The sequence below is a fragment of the Galleria mellonella genome, unplaced genomic scaffold (genome assembly GCF_026898425.1).
Source record: "Galleria mellonella isolate WM207_F2 unplaced genomic scaffold, CSIRO_AGI_GalMel_v1 utg54, whole genome shotgun sequence".
Classification (NCBI taxonomy): domain Eukaryota; kingdom Metazoa; phylum Arthropoda; class Insecta; order Lepidoptera; family Pyralidae; genus Galleria; species Galleria mellonella.
The window spans coordinates 1,563,029-1,584,795 of NW_026442114.1; the positions used below are offsets into that span (position 1 = coordinate 1,563,029).

Genomic DNA, 21,767 nt, shown 5'->3' on the forward strand with positions numbered 1-21,767 from the left:
TGAATTCATCACACCCGCCCGCATATTCTAATAACACAAACATGGCAACTATTCGATTATCGTTTACAAAAACCAATGTCATTGTCTATGTCTTTAAACTTTATATAATCAATTTATTTTAGCAGAATCAAATTCATCAAAAACAGGGAATTTCTGGATGCGATTTTTTGTTTGTTACCTCATAACTCCGTCATTTATAAACTGATTTGTATTTTTTGTTTATCTAAAAAGATATACTTATAGATTGGTTCTATAAAAATTTATTAAAAATCGGTTAAGTAGCGTGGTTTAAAATCAAAATAATTGGTAATTTATTTATAACAATTGAATTATTTGTTTTTTAGTTCAATACAATTTTAAATTATTTTGTTTCTACAAAAATTTTTAGAAATATAGACAATTTTTCTATATGACTATAAAAATTAATGCCACTTTTCGTTGTAATTTTATAACTCAAGAACAGGCTCACCCATCTAAACCAAATGTTTAGGCTTCGTTCGGACTATTTAGTAGATGGTTTATGTGAAGTTTGCACAAAATCGGTCGAGCGGTTCTTCATTTATCACATTTTTTGTAACAAATGAATTCAATAAATGGCGGATCATTTTTTTTAATGTGGACTTTTGTGTCAAAATCAAACTTTTTTTAAGATGGCGATTGTTCTGTCAAATTGAAACTTTTTTCAGTGTTGACAGTACAAGCATGTTGTTATGTCATTCATGCGATTATTTAATTTTTTTTTAATATTTCACTTTATACGTAGCGAAGCACGTACCGAGCCGCTAGTACTATATATGTTATTGATTTTATTTATTCTATAATTTATAATAAATCCCTAAAACGGGCCGCCTCTATAACGCAACAGTTAAGATATAGGAAGTGTTAGTACATGTTAATTTCTATGTTATGTCATGCTATGCCCTAAGTATACAACTTTCCATCATGACTCCATAACATAGACATAGATCCGGGACATATCAAGTACGGAGCTTGTCACACCTGATTAACATGATAGGGTTGTCACTACAGTATTTATTCATAGATTAGTGCCTATAAATATTATTATACTTAGTAAACGGACGGTTTGCTCGAATAATATTATAAAAGATAATATTTTAATTGTTAAAAATTTCATAAGTATTTTAATGTAGTAATAATTAACAGATTCAATTTACGAGTATTTTGGTCGAGAGTACTCGACTAGTTTCGGTATCACCTGGGAGCTTTAAGCATGAGCGGCCCAGAAGCGACCGTGAGCCTAACTGCGCGCTTAAGTATTTTAAGATTTCGTAAATGTGTATTTTTGTCAAGACTGCTCGACTAGTTTCAACACCATCCGGGACCTTTAATCATAACGCTAACGTGTGCTACTCAGAAATAAGAGACCCGAACGAATAAATGTAAATAATTCGAGATCAACAAAAATATTTGTAAACCTATCAGATTATTTTCAAAGATTTTTTCTGTTTATGTGTTTGTTACTCAATTGCGCATAAACGACTAAATAAATTTAAATAAAATTTCGTATACAGATGCATAATATTCAGAATAAACACATAAGATACCGTTAGTCGTAATTCAAGCGTGCGAAGCCGCGGTTGACAGCTAGTCGTTAGTTGTACTGTACCACTTTGTAATAAAATTTTATTCAAAGTTGGCCACCCTACTGCCCACAAGCGGCAATGACACCGCACGAACCTGCCACGGGCTGGAGCGTGGGAGTCGTTCGTTTTTATACCGGCAGCCCTGCGCATGCGCATCCATACACTACGCTCCAGGAACTAGAAACTGAAACTAGAAGAGTTTCGATATACGATTTCACACTGCAGTTTTGTATAATTTAACATGCTTTCGAAATATATGAAAATTAATTTAAAATATTAACTAACTGTTTCTCGCTGCTTTACCCGCGTGTAAGGTCAAATATATGTTAGGTGAGGGTATGCGTGCGATGTTAATGCGTGCAGTGCAATAAAGAAATTGTTGGTTTACTAAGAAATGTAATAATTGTTAATTTAGCACTGCACGTACTAGGTTAATCTGTCCCTCCACCATTTTTGTCTTAATTTACTGTATTTGTATTTAGTACATAAGATTTAAATTAATTTAATTTTTAATTTTCATTTTAATTTTGTCAGTTATAACCGAGCCATTGGAAATATACATTTCCTTGTGTTTGTACCTCGTCTCAATACAACCCGCAACGATACGGTTGTTAAAAAATCTGTATTTTGTTCCATAAGAAAAAAAGAAAGAAATTACATCACATACAGTGCAATTTGAAACGAATCCTCTAATTTGAAATTAATCATTCCTCGTGTCCAATCTCATATCAGCACTTACGAGAATTCGACAGCTCTATTTTCAATATTTTTAAATATATACATGAAGCCGTGTGGTCCTGGCATAGAATGAGTCAGCTTTTCCATTCCTGTGAATTTCGTAAGAGGCGACTAAGAGAAATTTATGATCGAGAAATGAGTAGCAGCGTCCCGCTCATCCAGGTGTTAAACCGCCTGCCAAACGGTGCAACTGCTGACAAAACACCCCTTTTTTATGCAACTTAGATAGCAAACAAGCTGACGGCTCATCTGATGGAAAGTGGTAACCGTCGCTCATAAACAGGAACAGTACCATGGACATAACAGAGTATACTGTTTCACCAATGATACTCCCCATGCGTTGCCATTCCTGAGGACTCAGGTGTTATTCCTCTGTACCCTATAAATTATGGGGGAGAATATGGATAGATGGGGAGGATATGTCATCTATACATACATACATAAATTCATACATACATATCCGTCACACCGGTCTTCCATTTCTTAAATATTTTTATAGTTGAAAAAGTTAAAAAAAATAGTCAAATTGAAAAACTTCTTTTTAAAGTCACTTTGAAAATAACCAATGCAACGTAACCATTTTCTAATCCCTCTGCTAAGAGTCTTAATAGTTAGATTTCTAATCTCATTACGAAATATCGAATCAAAGGTAAACATCCAAAAGTATCAGTTCATAAAACTGTCCATACATTTTTTTTATATTATTGTCAATAAATCTAATAAAGTACGCCTTCCAGCGTCTCTATCATTAGTCCCTTAGGAAGCGCAATGATCCGATAAATCTAGATGAACCACGCCCCTTTCATATTTAATCGTTCGCCAGCGACTGTCGTTAGTCACTACGCCATTATGAGCTATGCTTTATTCAATAACGTTCATTCATCGAACCAGTTCAAGTTACTTGATAACTTGCTCGAAAGATATGCTTTAAGGCCTGCGTACACGGTAGACTTTCTGACCCATACAATTAATCTGTTTGTGTAAAAGTTTTTTCTTATAAAACATGAAATAGGAAAGAAACTGATGTCCTAGCTGATGGAAATAATAACCATTATTTATAAACATAAACAGCACCATGGACTGCACAGAATATACTGTGACGCCCCTCATACGTTGCTATTCCTGAGAACTAAGGTGTCCCTTTTTACCGTATGGTCCCGCCATAGAATGGACCGCCCCATCCTTTCCCGTAGATGTCGTAAAAGGCGACTAAATGAATTTAATGGTCAAGAAATGGACAACAGCGCCTCTATTAATAATATGACCAAAACCTAAATGCAGTTGCCCATTCGCCCGCCAAACGTGGCGACTACTGACTAAACTCGTCTTATGATGAAAGCCTGTGAAGGATGATGAGTGACGATGAAAGCAGGTCATTTAGCCCATTGTGACGAATTCCACTAGAAATAACCACAATGGTTTCCAGGAGGAACCGCGTAGAGGTCGATCTGATATTGCTGGTAATGAGTCAGTACTAACAATTCCTTTACCTCCGCTGTTTTTTTTTAATGGGTGATAATGGAATGGTAACCCCGCCTGCGCTATCAGTATACACTGACGGGGCACCAGTGAGGGATGATAGGTGAGGATGAAGCAGGTCAGTTAGCCCATCGTGACGAAACAATTCTTGTTGAGAATTGTTTACGATGGTTTCCAGGGGGAACCACGTGGAGGTCGACCTAACAAGGCTTGTCGTACTAACTTAGGATCCAATTCTCCCCTCAACAGAATGTTATCATCGTATAATAAAGCCGTAAACGTTGACCATGATATCGACATCTTTGGTAATCCTTTAGTGCAGTTTACTAGGCTTATTAATAATATGAATTGGTAGTTAGGTCTTTTCTAATTGTATAATTGTTAGTTAGTATACATTGACGCTTATCTGTGAGAGCTGTATACGCCTTTAATTGATATGTTCATATAGCCTTAAGCTTGGTAGTGAGGAGTAAGATTTTTTTTGTTCAAACTTAGATTTAAGCATTTTGTAATAGTAGTTTTTCTCTTTTACTTACTAATAACATTGTATATTGTCTACTTAATTATTGTGAGCATATTGTTGGTGTGTCTTTTGTAAATAAATAAAAATAAATAAATAAAATAAAATATTGCTATCAATGGGGCTGTCTAACTCCATTACTAACAATCCCTTTCCCCCCTTCCCTCCGCTGTTAGGCTTTTAAAGATATTTTGAGACGCTGCTGCCCATCCCTCTAACATTTAGTTCCTTTAGCCGCCTTTTATGTCTACTACCTCATATAGTAACAAACTCACTTTACATTTATAATATTACTAAGGATTCAGTAATCCCGTTCTTGAGAGATGTGGCGATGAGAACTAAATGAAGATTATATACATTTATGAGATAGTAATCAAATCCGTTTACACCATTGTAAGCAAACATAATAGTTACTCGTTTAAAAAGCAATTTCTCCGTGTAAAAATGTAAACAAACTATACTCGACAATACAAAAGAAACTTGCACAATAGTCACCGTGTCCACGTTGTATTGGGGCCACTAAAACCGCTATAATAATAAGAAATTATAATGGAAACGAATTCTTAAATTTTAAAATAAAATTATAAAAGCCCTCTCTATTACTTAATCAAAATAAAAATTGGTGTGGACACAAATAACAAAACTATGAGTATAAGACATTATTTTTTATAGACAAGTAGCATTTTTTTTTATTTTATACTTATTGTGTAGTTCTACTTTAAATGAATACTTATTTTATATTTAATAACTTTTGCTGTGATTTCGATACATGATGTAACCCCTATAATAAGATATTTTTTGGATGGGTGAAAATGGTATGGTAGCCCCGCCTGCGCTAACGGGATCCGCTGGCGGAGCACCAGTGAAGGGTGATAGATGAGAATGAAAACTGGCCAGTTAGCCTATCATGATAAATTCATCAGGAATTAACCATGATAGTTTCCAGGGAGAACCGCGAGGAGGTCGACCTGGTTGGGTATATTGCTAGCAATAATATTCTCAGTCTCCATTACTAACAATCCCTCCCCCCCCCCCCTATAATAAGATTGTTTTAAGATGATCTTGGCCGTGTGGCTGTTATGACACCCACAGAGAAGGACGGTTTTATGTCTGTAATTTTCAAGATAAAGTTTATACAAAGAAAAATCAATCGGAAAAAATACACCTGTGCGAAGTGGGACTCAAGTCAATAGTCAAAAACGACGCCATTTTGCCCGCACTTCTTTGTTTCTTAGTTTATTTTTTGTTTACTTTTTTGTCTAAATACTAAAACACTATAAAATAAATAAAATCACTCAAATACGTATAAGTACTGTTATTACCAACACATATGACACTCAGACTTCTCTGGCGGCGACCTTTATTATTATATATATACTTAGAAGGAAGTTTATACTATATATGTTTTGTTACTTTTAAATTTGTCTCTTTCTTTTACACTATTTAGTGTTACTACAAATCAATTCAATACTTAAAATAGAGAGGTTTACATTTTTATGAATAAGATGGTTAGACTTTATGACTATAATAATAATTTAAACAATATAAATATTAGGAAAAATTAAAAAAATTATATTCGCTGATTTTATGGCCTTCGGACTATCAAGTTAAAGTCGCGGAATTAAGCTGGGATATTCTCACGCGCTTTCCGCAGGTGCAACGGTAGGCTCGATTACACCGCAAACGTCCTTACAGTGTATTGTAACGACCACATCCTATATTTGATCTCATTTGGAAATAATAATAATAAAAGCTATTATTGTTTTTTCCAAATGAGATCAAATTAGATATTTCGGAAAATAACACTTTTTCTTAATTTATTTATTTCAATAACATATGGTACAAATGTCGGACTTAATGTTAGGAGCATTCTCTACCAGCCAACCTTTGGGATGAACAGTGAAACACGAACATGGTATTTCATAATTATGATAGGAAATAATAATAACAGATATACTTAATAAACGTAATATAAAAAATTTAATTACATAGAATAATTAATAATAATAAACTCTTTATTGCGCACAGTAGAGATGTATACAAGGAGTATTTATACAGAATGTGCATATACAATAGGCGGCCTTATCGCTAAAAGCAATCTCTTACAGACAACCTGGAACGAGACAATTACTGTAATATACATATATATGTATAAAGAATATATATATATATATATATATATATAAAACTAAAAAGAACCGACTTTACTTGTGACAAAACCAATTATTTTTGTTTAAATACTAAATTATTTTGTTAAAATTTCTATGTGACCAATCTGTAAGCATATCTTTTAATATCAAAAATTTTCCAAATCGGTTTATAACTGACGGAGTTAACTAGAAACAAACATAAGAAAATACAATCGATTGAAAACTACTTTTTAAAGTCGATTGGAAATAAACAATTATGAAAAAATACAAAACCAGAGGGAGATTTAGTACAAAAGTCGTTTGCTTGGCACCTCTATTCCATTCGTGTTTCTACCGTGAAGCAGTTGTGTTTGCATGGCTGTATTTCGATTTGAAGGGTGGAATAGGGCAGTAAATTTACACGGTACAAAGAAATAACACCTGAGGAATAGCAACGCATGGGGGGATATCAGGACCAAACAGTATACTCTGTTATGTCCATAGTACTGCTCATGTCTGTAGGCGACGGTTACCACTTTCCATCAGGTGGGCCGTCAGCTTGTTTGCCATTCTAAATTGCATAAAAAAAAATACAACCGAATTGAAAATCTCCTTTTTTATGAAGTCAGTTAAAAATAAACAATAGTAATAAATGTATTATGTGTGTGCATGATTGTAATGCATGTATTTTTTTTTTTTTTGAGTTTAGAGTGAATTTTTACACGAAGCCAATTTGTCGAATGTTTAGCATGACATGTCTCGTAACCAACCATGCCACTGATATTAATAAAATTTTTTGAAACTTATATATTACTTGGCACAACATTAAGTTAAAAATTTTGATTTTGTATATATTATTGCTCACAGCTGTATTACATTACGACAAATATGGATTGGTGACCTCAACAGTATCTTTACAAATTAATTATTCTTAAAACAAAAAAGTTAAAAATTAAAGTCGTTATAAATAAATACTCTTTATTTTTTCCTCTAACAGATTAAAAATAAATTAAGATTGTGTACCACAAAAATACCAACTTAAATACAGCAAAATCAGTTATTTTGTTATAAAAGCTAAACTGTTGAAGCGATTTTGATAAAATTTCTGTAAGACTAATCTGTAAGTATATTCATTTAGAAAAAAAAAAGAATTTTCCAAATTAGTTTACAACTGACAAGGTTATGAGGGAACAAACATAAAAAGTACAACCAAATTTTTTAAGTCGCTTGAAATGAAACAAAAATTAAAAAAAAAAAATTACATGGAATGCTTCCTGGCAATCTTTGGATGGAGAATAGTAATTAAGTATTTATTAAAAACGTTTACATTTAATTTTGATATATTTTTTTTTATTCAATTACGGCCCCAAAATTCACTGTCAATAGCGCCTACGATTTGAGCTATTTCGCGCCAACTTATATTTGTGTCACAGATAATACGAGTATAAAGAAGTGTAATTCTTATTTTTTAATTCGTGACTTTTTTTGTTTAGATGACGAAGGAGGTCACATCAAACAGCCGGGCTACGAATCTAGACGACAGAATGACCTGTACATGCGGCTCGGGCTATTGCTCGGAGAGAGGCGTGGTGCTCGGAATAAGGCTCGGGACAGCTGTACGTCACTCGCCTCGCTGGATGCGCATACGCTCGCCTCACACAATACTAGCCCGGTAAGCACTATGGATTATTATAACATTAAAAAAATGGCAATGGCGACCCAGTACGAGTGAAGGCAGTGTAGGACGACCCTCCCCCCCTAGATGAAGTGATGACTTCCAGTGCATTGCAATCAATGGATGCAGGTAACTCAGGACCGTCTATGGGGAAGGCTTATCTTCAGCAGTGGACAGATAATGTCTGAGATAATATTCATTATTTAAGTTATCATGAGCGTCACAGTATATACCAAGCACCATGGATACCACATAATAGTTATGTCGATAATGCTGTCCAATAGATATTAACTTTTAATTAATTTTTTTATCAGACTTATACAAGAGATTGGTGGCCGTTATTCTATGCTGCATTATACATGGATAGTCCATTTTAAAATAAATCAAATTCGTGATATTTTACTACAAAAATAATATAAAACTATCTTTAAAAACGGTGTTCTGTTGGGTCGGTTTTGGTATTTGTAATTTTGTATACCAAATATATCGTATAAAATTTGTCGTATGGTCCCCGCATAGAATAGGCTACCCCTTCCTTTCCCGCTGGTATCGTAACAGGCAACTTAACGGTCGAGGGATGACCAGCAGCGTTCCTCTTTAAATATCTCCTATCCCTTGGCACATTGGCAACTCTAGTTAGGCTTATCAATGGATAAGCCTAACTAGGGTTGCCAATCCGCCTGCTAAGCGTAACAACTACTGGCAAAACCCTCAAAGGGGGTAGAGAAAGCTTATGTTCAGCAGTGATCAATTAAAGGCTGATGTGATACCTAATCTATAGATTAATATAAATAAATTTATATGTTTTAAACACTTTTAATTTTTACAAGATATCATAAAAAAAAATATGTTTATTTTAAATATAACAGATGTTAGATGCCCTTTTGTAAGTCTACTTAATATATATGTAATGCTTGCCTACCACATATTTAACTTTCTTGTGGTAATGTTGTATACAACAGTTTTTCTATATTTGCAGGTGTCAACCCTAACAGGCTCGTCCGAAGTGGAGGCGGTCACGCCGCTAGGTCGCGACTCACTCGGCTCTCTGGCGTCTATGTCACTGTCTGCAGCCAGCAACTGTTCCTCGTCAAGTCCTGGCAGTAGGCGGCATTCTGTTAATAGTAAGGATCAAAAACAATATTTATTTTTTTTATATTAAGGACTAGCTATCCGGCCCGACAGCCTTAGATTATATAGACAGAGCTTCGAGCCTCAAAAACGTGACAACTTTTTGTCAGCTAATTGTCAAATTAGCTGACTCGTTTTTTTTATCAGTGTTCTATTTTTATATTGTGTGCGTAAGTACGCACACAACGTATCTTGACGTATTATTTAATAATTAAAATGAGTGTTTATATGACATAATAAATATAGAAGTTATAAAGGAATCACTCATAACTATTTATCGCGCAAAATTGTGTAAAAAAGTTGACCCGTTTTTCTCGAAGCATTTCTATGGAGACACTCTAGGTAGTAGGTAGGAGATACACAGGTTACGGTAACCACTTACCATCAGGTGAGTTGTATGCTTGGTTGCCACCTCAGTGATATAAAAAAAATCTAAGTATATAGAGTGACAGTCCCACTCGTGTTTCAACCGTGAAGCAGTTGTGTTTGCATGGCTGTGTTGCAGTTTGAAGGGTAGGGTATGGCGTGAATTTACAGGGTACAGAGGAATAACACCTGAGTCCTCAGGAATGGCAACGCATGGGGGGTATCATGGACGAAACAGTATACTCTGTTATGTCCATGGTACTACTTATGTCTATAGGCGACGGTTGCCACTTTCCATCAGGTGGGCCGTCAGCTTGTTTGCCATTCTAAGTTGTACAAATAAAAAGCGACGGTTACCATATATGAGTTGTTAGATTGTTTGACATTCGAGTATATCACATTCTAATGATATTATAAATGTAAGTTTGTAACGACGGATGAATGCAGTTTGTTATTCTTTTACGCAAAAACTACTGAATGGGTTTGAATGAAATTTGGTACACGGGTAGATTATATCTCAACTTAGCACATAGGATACCTTATGTACTAATTCACGCGGTCGGAGCTTCAGAATATAGCTACTAATAATACTATAACCTCACTTATAACGTTGTAAAGTTCAACTTAAATAACATTCAGTCGTTACACCTAAACTTTTTTTTTTATTTTATTAAAGTTAACAAACAATAATACAATATATAATTATAATAAGATTACATTTAAATGTGATTAATAGTACCACCAACAACGTTAACTACAGATTGCTACATAAAGAAAGAAAGTATATAAACATGCAAATATTGCCGAGAGGTGGAGCTGACCATTATATCTATTAATTAAGTTAAATTATAAATAACATTGACACAACCACATCACCGGTACCAATTATACAAAACAACCAAAAAAAAAGTTATTTAAATATACACATGTATTTTATAATTTACTAATTATGTGCACGCATTACTAAATTCCTTAGAGAGGGAGGAGGTTACTAATTGGTTAGCTACCATTTTTTTGAAAGTTAATGGTTTTAGTAGCAAATATATCAATATTATAAAATTTGTCATTATATATTTTAAAAATTCTATTTATGGGTGAACGAATACCGGAATTGGTGGTTAATATTTCTCTTTTCTCCAGCTTTACAAGGTGGCCGTTCAGAAGAATTAACTCGAATGTCGAGTGGATTTTTCAAATCTAGAAAATCTGCAGTCAGACGATCGGCGCGGGTCAGCAGTAAACAGTCTTCCTCATCTTCGGAAATCAAGAAAGGTACATAAATATCTTTATACCAATCATAGATGTTAGATATCAAATGGAAACAATAAATTTTTTTGGTGATGTTTTGAGAGGGCACTGCCGCCTATCCTTCGATCATTGAGTTCCTTTATTCACCTCTTACGGGAAAGGAAGAAGTAGTGCATTCTATACTGGGATCATATGGACCAATTTTTTTATATAGTAAGGGAATTACAAACTCATTTTTCAGTTTAAAATAACTTCCCAAAGGTTGGCTGTACTTTTGAAATTCGTAAACACTTATTTTTTTTTTTTGGTTGAATATATGAAAATATTTCAAAACAAAAAACAAATTAGTATTTGGTTATTTTATTTATTATAACAACTTAATCGACCAAATCAAAATCTAGTACAAAAAGCGAAGTTAATGCTAGTAGCATTCTCTACTAGCCAACCTTTGGGGTGAACAGTAAAACACGATTGCGGTACTTCGTTATAAGGATACGAAATGATAATAATACTTAATATTCAATATAAACTTAAAAAGCGTAACATAAAAATTATTATTATTAGATCATATATCTATTTAATTCTCTTTTACAGTATACCCATCACTTCCATTAACGTTACGACCGTTGTTCTTCGAAGTTCCATCAACAGATGGCAACGCGTACTTCTCCGGCCGACAGTGGCTGATAAGAGACATGGAGAAGGCATTGGAATCTAGCACATCAGGTTTGTTAAATACAATTGTTTATTTGTATCCACAATTACAGTTTGTCATACAATACCTGTGTCCATCAGAGAGAAGAATAAATGTATAGATAGAAATTTATATAAGTTAAAATATCTAGGTATATTTAGCAAAACACAAACAAAAACAACAAAAAAACATCCTCTCAACCCCTCTTCCCTAGTCTATTTATATCCATTGAAGTCCGAATGAACGTCATCATCATCATTTCAGTCATTATCCATCCACTGCTGGACATAAGACAAATAAACAATTCTGTTTTAATTAAGCCAATGAAATTGGGGCGTTCCAGGAATCCTCATATCTGGTACACCGGGTACGGGTAAGACAGCGTTAATACTACAACTGGTGGAGTACTCTTGCTTCGGTCGGAAGAGAAACTACGAATACGAGGTGTTACGAGAACAATCAGACATACGGGAGATGCTTCCAGAAGAGCTCACCGCTGGGATGTTCACACACCTGGCTTCAAATGTCGTTGCTTATCATTTTTGCCAAGTAAGTTAAAATAATAGGAAGTTTTAAGCGAAATTATAATGTAATATTTAATATATTACCACAATCAACAATATCTACTGAAAATCAAGAGTCATAAAATCTTTACTGACCTTATAATCCATCTGGACAATAATCAAACATAAAAACAATTTTAAGAGAATAAATAAAAGACCATTTTAAGAGAATGAATTTAAGAAAGCAAATAAAAACTATTCTTTTATGAGACATCATTATCTTACAGAATTATCCTATTCCTAAATCTATTTTACTGTTTTAAGTTTTTGTTCGAAATTAATTAATTAATTAATATTGGTCTTGTACTTTCTATAAATGCAGGCGCATATGAAATTAAACTGAAATCTATCCTTTGTCGACATAAATCACGTATAAACTTTTTATTTTTAATTAATTAATTCTATTCCAGGCCGATAACAACAGCACTTGTTTGGTTGGCGAGTTCGTTCACTCCCTCGCAGCACAGCTTTGTCAAGCACCTAAACTGCAGGCATACAGGGAATATATTATCAGTGAACCACATCTAATTGCTTGTTTGTCTCTAAAAGAATGTATAGCTGATGCAGATTTAGCTTTCATGCGTGGTATCATAGAACCTCTTATTATACTGATGAAGAACGGGAGCATAGAAACAGGGAATTGTATCGTATTAATTGATGGACTTTGTGAAGCGGAATATCACAGGCCAGATCACGGTCATACAATAGCGTCGTTCCTAGCTAAACACGTTCCTGAAATGCCTACGTGGCTAAAAGTGATTGCTACAGTCAGAACTCAATTTCTAGAACTAGGCAAACAACTCCCATATACGAGACTGAGTTTAGACGAATCTGACAATGTAAACAAAGACCTTCTGGAGTATTTCAATACAAGAGTACAAGCTACTCCAATCATAGAAACAAATATCAAATGCTCAACAGGCAAGTCGGAAGGCGTCCACAATTCTGTGATGAAATTCGCTCAATACGTCCTACACTTGAGCCAAGGCTCGTTTTTGTTCCTGAAACTAATTTTAGATTTACTCGAAAGAAGTCATATCGTCGTAAAATCCACTAACTATAAAGTAGTGCCAATATCGCTGGCCCAGATATTTTTATTACAATTCAATTTGAGGTTCCCTACTGTCCAATCGTTTGAAAAAATAACTCATATATTGAGCGTTTGTTTAGCAGCTCTCTATCCTCTAACGTTGGTCGAGATATACTATTCAGTCAATTCTTTACTGGTTGACACATTTCTGCCATGGGACGAATTTTGCGATAGATTTGAAACTCTAACAGATTTTCTCGTGAAAAGGATCGACAACACATTCATGTTTTTCCATCCGTCATTCAGGGAATGGTTAATACGGCGAGATGACAATGAAAGCTCAAAATTCCTTTGCGATTTGAGAGCGGGACACTGCGGTATTGCTTTTAGATTGTCTAGAGTGCAAGCGCCTTTAGACTCTGAAAAGACTATGGAATTAGGGCATCACATTCTTAAAGCGCACATGTACAGAAACATGGGGCCAGCTCAATTGGGATTATGTCCAAGAGACTTACAGGCCATGATGGTGGCCACGAGTTCTGCGAATGTTGGTGAAGCAATAGCCAACATGAGAAATATTTACACGCCAAACGTGAAAGTATCGCGACTGATGCTCTTGGCTGGCGGCTCGCCTAATCAGATCACAGAATGCCTTGGAAATGCTCCTTTACTGTGCATGTACGCGTATCAAGGAATCATTTCAATGATTGGATTACTGATCGAATTTGGTGCTGATCTAGAAATGACAAATTCACAGGGCTGTACAGCATTATCTTTGGCTTGTCAAAGAGGGCATACTGATGTTGCTAGAAGATTGATAGCTGCAGGTACGTGTATTGACATAATATGAACTTTCTATGAACATGAATAAAATGTATTATTTGTTTGGATCTTTTATAATATACGATTATTTTATCATTCTAGGTTCATCTCTAAGTCACACGGATACAGCTGAACAAACACCTCTAGTGCATGCAGCTAAGAATGGGCATAGAGATACAGTGATTTATCTCCTTGGATGTCAAACTGGAAGGGACGATAGAAATTCTTTAGATATCGACGGAAGCATCGAACAGCTAGTGCCCGGGTTGAGACACGCGTTAATTGCCGCAGCTCAAAATGGTCACTTAGACATTGTGGAGTATCTTTTAGATACTGCTGAATTAATAGTAAGTCTTATTGCTTATGACAATAATTTAAATTATCTGTGTACAATACAATTTACAGAATTTATTAACATCGGTTCAATAGTTTCGAAATTTAACATGATTAAACATTGTGACACGTTATCTTTATATAAATAATGACGATTTCGTGCGACTTTTCCCGCGTAAATCTCTATATAAAATATCCTATCTGTTAAAATAGGATATAATCTACCCGTTAAATATATTTCATTCGAATCTATTCACACCTAATCTGTTAACACGTAATTAAGTGACAAACATAAATGTTTACAAATTTTCACATATCTAATTTTAGTAGAATTAAGATTTCTTCAGTATAAAGGACTGAAATTCTATAATAGTCCAATTTCACTTCCAGCCTGACGGTATCTGTCCAGTGACGGGCGAGACGGCTCTCACAGCAGCATGTTCAACTGGCAACGTGGCCATTGCCGACGCTCTTCTCATAAGAGGAGCGACCCCTTACTCCTTAAATGCTAGAGAAATGTCTCCTCTAGCGTTAGCAGCTAAAAACGGCAGGTCAACTCTCGTTTTAAGGCTGTTGGACTCTGGAGCAGATGTTATGGGATCTGGTGGAAAGAACCCTTTGATATTGGCAGCGGCTGAGGGGCACGTGGAAGTTGTTGAAATTCTATTAGACCATGGTAAGTTGTGATTTAGACTAAATAATACAATATAGTCTTTACCCATAACTTTGTCCGCGTGACCGGGTTATATTGTTAAATGAGGATAAAATGATCTTTCCTTCTCCATTGCAAATAGTAAATGAATGCTACATTTCGTAACAATTGGTTAGGCTGTTAAAACTCTAAGAGGTAACAAACAAATAAACAAACTATTTTAATTCTTCTAATATTATAAATGTGAAAGCGAATTTGTTTCTTACCATTTGTCGAACTAACAATTTAAGCAATCATCAAAAAATTTGATGTTTTGATATAGAAGGACATACTTCTTATCCCGGTGAATAAATATCTTGGTCACGCGGAGAAAGTCACGGATATAGGTAAATTAGTAGCGTAAAAATTACATACTTTTTTTTTCCTGTCCAGTTTCAAACTGAAGAAAGTAATTTACATTTCATACGTGTTTCTAATACAGGTGCTGATCCAGATGCGACAGATAGCGACGGAATATCTCCCCTAGGATGGGCGTGTCTTCGATCTCGAATACACACTATGGTTGCACTATTAGACAAAGGCGCCAACATTGGTAAGTTGATTATCACAGTATAATAGTTTATTATTATAAAGCGACACAGTATACTCTGTTATGTCAATGGTACATATTCATGTCAACGGTTATCACTTTCCATCAATGAAGAGAATCTTACACCCAATGCATTTGTATCTGCATCATCAAATTAGCCTTTATAGGCCAACATAGGCCTCTCCCTTCGGGAGGTTTTGCCAGTATGCCAGTGGATTGGCAACCGTAGTCAGGCTTTAGAGATGTTCTAAGAGGGACACTGCTGCCCATCCCTCTCCCTCCCTTAGTCGCTTCTTACCACACTCACAAGAAAGGAAAGGGTGGCCTATTCTATGGCCGGGCCCACACGGCAAAATTGAATCTGCATATTCAATTCAATTATAAACAATTACTACAATTTTCATGTTTAATGATCTCACTCCCAATGCCTTACTGATGTAAAGATATCAGACTAAGACTAGACTAAGAAACCTAGAAACTTTTGACATCAGAGGTAGCCCTCTAATGTCAAAAGTTTCTAGGCTGCCGTTTCTGAAGAAACGTTCATGCAAACTTTTATTTCGTATATTCGGAAAATGTGCATTATATTTTTGACCAAGATCTTATGTGGGTTCAAAGTACTACTTAATATATAATATAAATATGAATGTTTGTTTGTTTGAATAGCTTTCTTGAGGGCTCGATACATAGTCTTAAAATCCAATTGTGTTTAAGGCAGAGAATCCTTTTCTATTAGCAAAACATTATCCCAGCCAATCAATATCACGCAGACAAAGTCATAATTAAAACTATTATATTTAGATTTATTTATATTTTAACCATTGATAATATATTTCTAGATCAAGCTGACAACAGTGGCCGTACTCCTCTAGGACTGGCCTGCGGTGGACCAGCAGATCTAGTTGAAATTTTATTGGAACGAGGAGCGTCGCTGGAAAAAGTAGATCATAGCGGATTGAGACCTTTGGATAGAGCTATTGGTCAAAGAAATGTTCATGTAAGTATTTATTTCCTTTACATTTTACTTGATTGTTCTTTCGTTCATTTTATTATTACAATGACAAGAAAATATCTTCTATTTTAATATTTTTTGGCTAGCTTTAACTGGCTTGCAAATAGAAAGCTGTTTATTGAAAAAAAAAATCAAAGGAACATTATGGCACGTGAAAAATTATTATTGTTCGTTATTCGTCATTGAACTTAAAAAGTAAAATTGTATTTTTGATTTCTGCGCGTTGTTTGAGAAAAGTACTATTCAAGCCTTGGCCACAACTAGGTATTGATGGACTTACGTATGTGTGCCTCGGCCCACATTAGCACGTTCGTCCATCAATGCCTCAGTTGTTGGCCGCTGCAGTAATGTACTATTTTTTATAATAGACTCCTTTAGATACTTGATCTTTAATTTTAATTGACTTCTTAAGATTAGAAATAAACACTTAAAACAACAGCGCAGAACTTAAAACTCATATGCTTGGTTTGTTACACTATATAACACTATAGTTCCCTGAAATATTTGAATATTTATCTTATTATCAAAGAAAAATACTTAGGCTAGATTTAATTCCTTCAGGTGGTCAATTGCTTCCTGAAGAAGGGTGCTAAACTTGGTCCTACAACGTGGGTCATGGCATCAGGCAAACCAGAATTTATGTAAGTATGATACTATGTCATCTATTTAACAGAATGTGTATTATTAAGTAGTGAAGTTTTAAGTAAAATTGTCTTTTTTTTTTGTTTTTAAAGATGGCCTTATCTCTATTTCCTGTTATTGTGTTCTGATATTCAATCCTAATCTAAATTTCTCAACGTCAGTTTAGCATTTAAATTTTGAATATTTATAATTAGCATATTTTTTTTTACAAACTATTTCTTGCGTTTTACATAACTATAATTAAACCTACTTCATGTTCTTTAACGCTAAAATTTTTACGCTTAAATCTTTAAAGTAATTAAAAAATCCTTCACAATTACTAGATGGAGACTTTGTACAAAAGTTGTTTGTTTGGGTACCTCTGTCCCATTCGTGTTTCAACCGTAAAGCAGTTGTGTTTGCATGGCTGTGTTTTGGTTTGAAGGGTAGGATATGGCGTGAATTTACAGGGTACAGAGGAATAATACCTGAGTCCTCAGGAATGGCGACGCAAGGGGGTATCATGGGTGAAACAGTGTACTCTGTTATGTCTATGGTACTGCTCATGTCTATAGGCGACGGTTACTACTTCCCATCAAGTTGGCCGTCAGCTTGTTTGCCATTTTAAATTGTATAAAAAAATTGAAATCAGGAATTAGTTGCCCAGACAAGAGGAAACTCTTAAATAAAAAGAAAGAAGAAGATTAAGATCAGCATGTTTCACGTCAATAATTTTACAGGCTAATATTACTGAACAAGCTGCTGGAAGACGGCAACATGCTATACCGAAAGAACCGTCCGTCAGAGGCAGCTCATCGGTACCAATACGCCCTGAAGAAGATCAACCCATTGATCAGTGACGAAGGCCAAACTACGCCAACCAGCCAACCGGTGCCGCACGAACACGTCTCCGCTTTTGTGCAGTTGAAAACGAATTTGCTGTTAAACTTGTCGAGGTGTAAAAGAAAACTAAACGTGAGTATTCCGAAGGATCTTAATTTACTACCGACAATGTTTATAATGCAATAATTATCAAATTCCTTTTTATACGCACGAACTCTTTTGTTAGAAAGGTGCATCTACTCAATTGATGAATTTTAAAATACTCTTTTAATATTCTATGCCTTACTAATGACATTTGTAAATTGATTGTAATGTTATTTTTGACAATTATTATTGGTTATTTTGTTGCTTCGTATTTTTTTTTTTGTTTTGTTATATTTTATGATATCTTCTTGTCACTTGTAAAAATATTCAACACAATGCAGTATTGTAACGAATAAAAATAAATTGAAATTGAAATTCCAAATAATTCTCTATAGGATCAATATGGAAATTAAATTTTCTAAATTGACTTGGGTCTTGACGTTTTGTATTTGCTCCAGACGTTCGTTGTCTGATTTTTATAACACAGAGTATTTTAGCTTAATGACCGAGTCTTTTTAGTATTATAACCTATATTCGAAATTTTTAAACTATAATACCAAAATCAATGTAGAAACATACTGTATAATAAGTAATCCATCTGTGTACTAACATTCGTTTAAACTCATTAAAATCAAGGCCATTTAGATTAAGTTCTGTAACGAATATCTTGAATTCCATATAATTTCATAATTCTCTACATTTATAATACTAACTACGTGATAAGATTCTCTGACATAACCAGCTGTTAAGCTATCTTTAATTATTTTTAATATTTTTCTTACAGGAACCATCAGAAGCACTAGATCTAGCTGCGCGCGCTTCTGTTCTGCGCCCAAATGCATTTGAATGCGCGTACGCAATGGCCCGAGCTATCCTAGCTCTAAACAAACCTTCAGAAGCCTTGCCCCACGCTAGGAGGGCCCTAGTTCTAGCGCCTTCCACAGATATATCAGCGATTAGGACTCTGAAGGCATTACAACAAGAGATCTTAACCAGAATCAACACTGGCTCACACAGTTTGAGCGTAGAAACTAGATCTATGAGAAATTATGATACGATAAGTCTAAACATGCCGTAGACGTCTGTAAAATTACTCGACTACGATTTATTACAATAATTGTAATAATATTAGAATTACATAACGATAATTACAATTTTTGTAAGTTTTACAAAATATGAAATAGAATATTGGAATTGTAAAAAAATAAAATATTACAAATGATTTTATATAGAGCTCTCAATTTTTTTACATTAATTTCCATATTTTAAACTAAATGTAAATGAATAATTTTTTTTTCGTGTGTAAGGTTATTTTTAACTTTTTTTTATATATTGAGTGATGTTTTTACTTCAGTGAAATAGTATTATATTACTTTATATCTTCGTAATACAAAATCAAATAGTTTGTATAGATTACAATATATACACTACTTATGTTACTTACAAAAATCAATTTTTAAAATATATTATTTGTAGAGAGTGATATTTTTGTCATATGATGAAATGACATTATAATTATAAATTGTAAATAAATGTAATTCTTTCTTTACTTTACACGTGTAAAATACAACTTATTACAAATTTTGTTACACATAATTCTCGAATATTGTTTTTTTTTTTTTTTATTAGCAATAATATTACTTGCCAATTAATTTTTTGTTTTAAATTCCCAATAGAGGTCGTTTCCAGTGCCTTGGTCTATTCATTTTTAATGTATGAGGTATTTAATTTTCGTTGTTATTTTATTTTTAAAGATAAGGTTTTGAGTTAAACTCATGTATGTGCCCATTTCCTTGCTTTAATTTATTGAGTTATAAGAAAATTACGTATGTAATAAATCTAAAGGGAGGCATGTGAGGATGTCAAAAATTTTTGTTTATAAGCGATATAATACGTATATTGTAAACTTATGAACATATAAAGTGTGATTGTATGAAAATTTATTCAAATTTATTTATTTGTGGTTTCCAATATTAGCTATAATAAAATTTTTAAAAAATATAAAAAAAAAATGTGTTACAAATTCTGCAATGTCATAAAAATCCTACTTCTGTAATTGTAATTTGTAAATATTAAAAAATAATATGAAATAAAATATATTCATACCGTGCTAACAATTTCTATCGTTCATATCCCCATATACTTCTATTGAATTCTTATAAATTTTTAAATTCATAAATAAAATGTAACCCTTCCCTTAGCTTAAAGCCGAAGAAAGTAATAAGAGATTTATAAAAATTTAAAATTATATGTGAAGTATAAATTTTTAAATTACACCTAATACCTCGCTAGAAATTTCATTGCATTTCACATGTGTGTAGATAGATTTAATAAATATATTAATACATTTAATAAACATAAAATATTCAAGGTGTTTATGACATTGCAAAATGTTGTTATCACTGATTTATCTCTCATTTCGAACACTACATCTGAGACGATCGATTCGCGTGAGATAGTAAAGACTGACGAAATAAAAAAAATCTGACTTTAAAAATGCACTTATCTCAGGAGTGGGTAATATATAGTAATATCTATATATCTTAGTTATAATATTATTCGAAAATAGATATCCGACCATTATAGGCGATATAAAAATAGGCGATGACCTTGTTGGACAATGTCTAGAGGAGCCTAAAATATAGATATCGGATCGGTATCAATATTACCCATGCCTAGGTACAGATGCATTGTGCTCATACAGAAGCATGTATGTGAGATTATAGCGAGCATGCTCGAATGTATCTTGCCTCTTAGACTAGAAGTAAATGAAGCTACCGAAACAATACGTTTTGGTTACAGCGTTAAAAAAAGAGAGCGGACGTTGCTGTTTCGTACATGCTGTAGCGAAAATGTATCTATCGATACATTCGTTTATCCTTCCCCTAAGGGAGCAGGCACGATCTTGTATAAATCGATATATGGTTAAAAGCATGCTTTATACTATTGAGTACGTATAAATCAGTGCCTTTAAATGTAAGTACAATAGTTACAGAATTGATAGAACTTGTTCAATATTTTGAAATTTACATTATAGTAATAAAAAATCATATTGCTTAACAATGTTTAAGTTTTTTTTTCTCCCATCTAATTCAATAATTAAGTTACCTAAAAATCGAAACGTTGGCAATAAATAAACAGGTATGTAGCTACTATATACCTGTAAAAACTTTTACATCGCGTTAAATCGAAATTAAAAGTAGGAAAAAAAAAAATCAGAAATAAATTTAAGTATTTTTTATAACTTTTATTTCTGTTTATTTTGTACTAGCTTCTAACCGCGACTTCGTTTGTGTAAACGGTATACTGACCGGGATAAAAAGCATATATCCTTCTCCATTCCATATAGTACGTATAAATCAAATTTCATAACAATTGGTTAAGTCCCTACTATAACAAACAAACACCTACTTCCACATTTATAATAATTTTAGTAAGAAATTTATATAGATTGTACATTTTTTTTATCATAAACATACTAATATTATTATATAAATTTGAAGATTTGTAATGACGTTTGTACGTTTTTGTCTCAATAACGCTTAAACAGCTGAACGAATCTGAAGGAAATTTCTTAAATTATATATCTTAACGCATAAGATATATTTCATATATACTATTTTATTTATAGTTT

At 33.6% G+C, this 21,767-nt stretch overlaps 1 protein-coding gene across 4 annotated transcripts in view; it reads left to right on the forward strand.

Annotated features, from left to right (window-relative positions):
- Window positions 1-21,196, forward strand: part of LOC113513180 (protein TANC2) — a 359,681-nt gene extending 338,485 nt beyond the window's left edge. For all 4 annotated transcript variants that reach the window (XM_052898860.1, XM_052898861.1, XM_052898862.1 and 1 more), the window contains 13 exons: window positions 7,964-8,142; window positions 9,125-9,269; window positions 10,783-10,914; window positions 11,485-11,616; window positions 11,928-12,133; window positions 12,558-14,004; window positions 14,102-14,346; window positions 14,723-15,008; window positions 15,466-15,576; window positions 16,413-16,570; window positions 17,147-17,226; window positions 17,947-18,181; window positions 18,918-21,196. In XM_052898860.1, the coding sequence (XP_052754820.1) occupies window positions 7,964-8,142; window positions 9,125-9,269; window positions 10,783-10,914; window positions 11,485-11,616; window positions 11,928-12,133; window positions 12,558-14,004; window positions 14,102-14,346; window positions 14,723-15,008; window positions 15,466-15,576; window positions 16,413-16,570; window positions 17,147-17,226; window positions 17,947-18,181; window positions 18,918-19,211 (3,650 nt within the window). In that variant the 3' untranslated portion in view covers window positions 19,212-21,196. The remainder of the gene's footprint in view (window positions 1-7,963; window positions 8,143-9,124; window positions 9,270-10,782; window positions 10,915-11,484; window positions 11,617-11,927; window positions 12,134-12,557; window positions 14,005-14,101; window positions 14,347-14,722; window positions 15,009-15,465; window positions 15,577-16,412; window positions 16,571-17,146; window positions 17,227-17,946; window positions 18,182-18,917) is intronic.
- The last annotated feature ends 571 nt before the right edge of the window (window positions 21,197-21,767 follow it).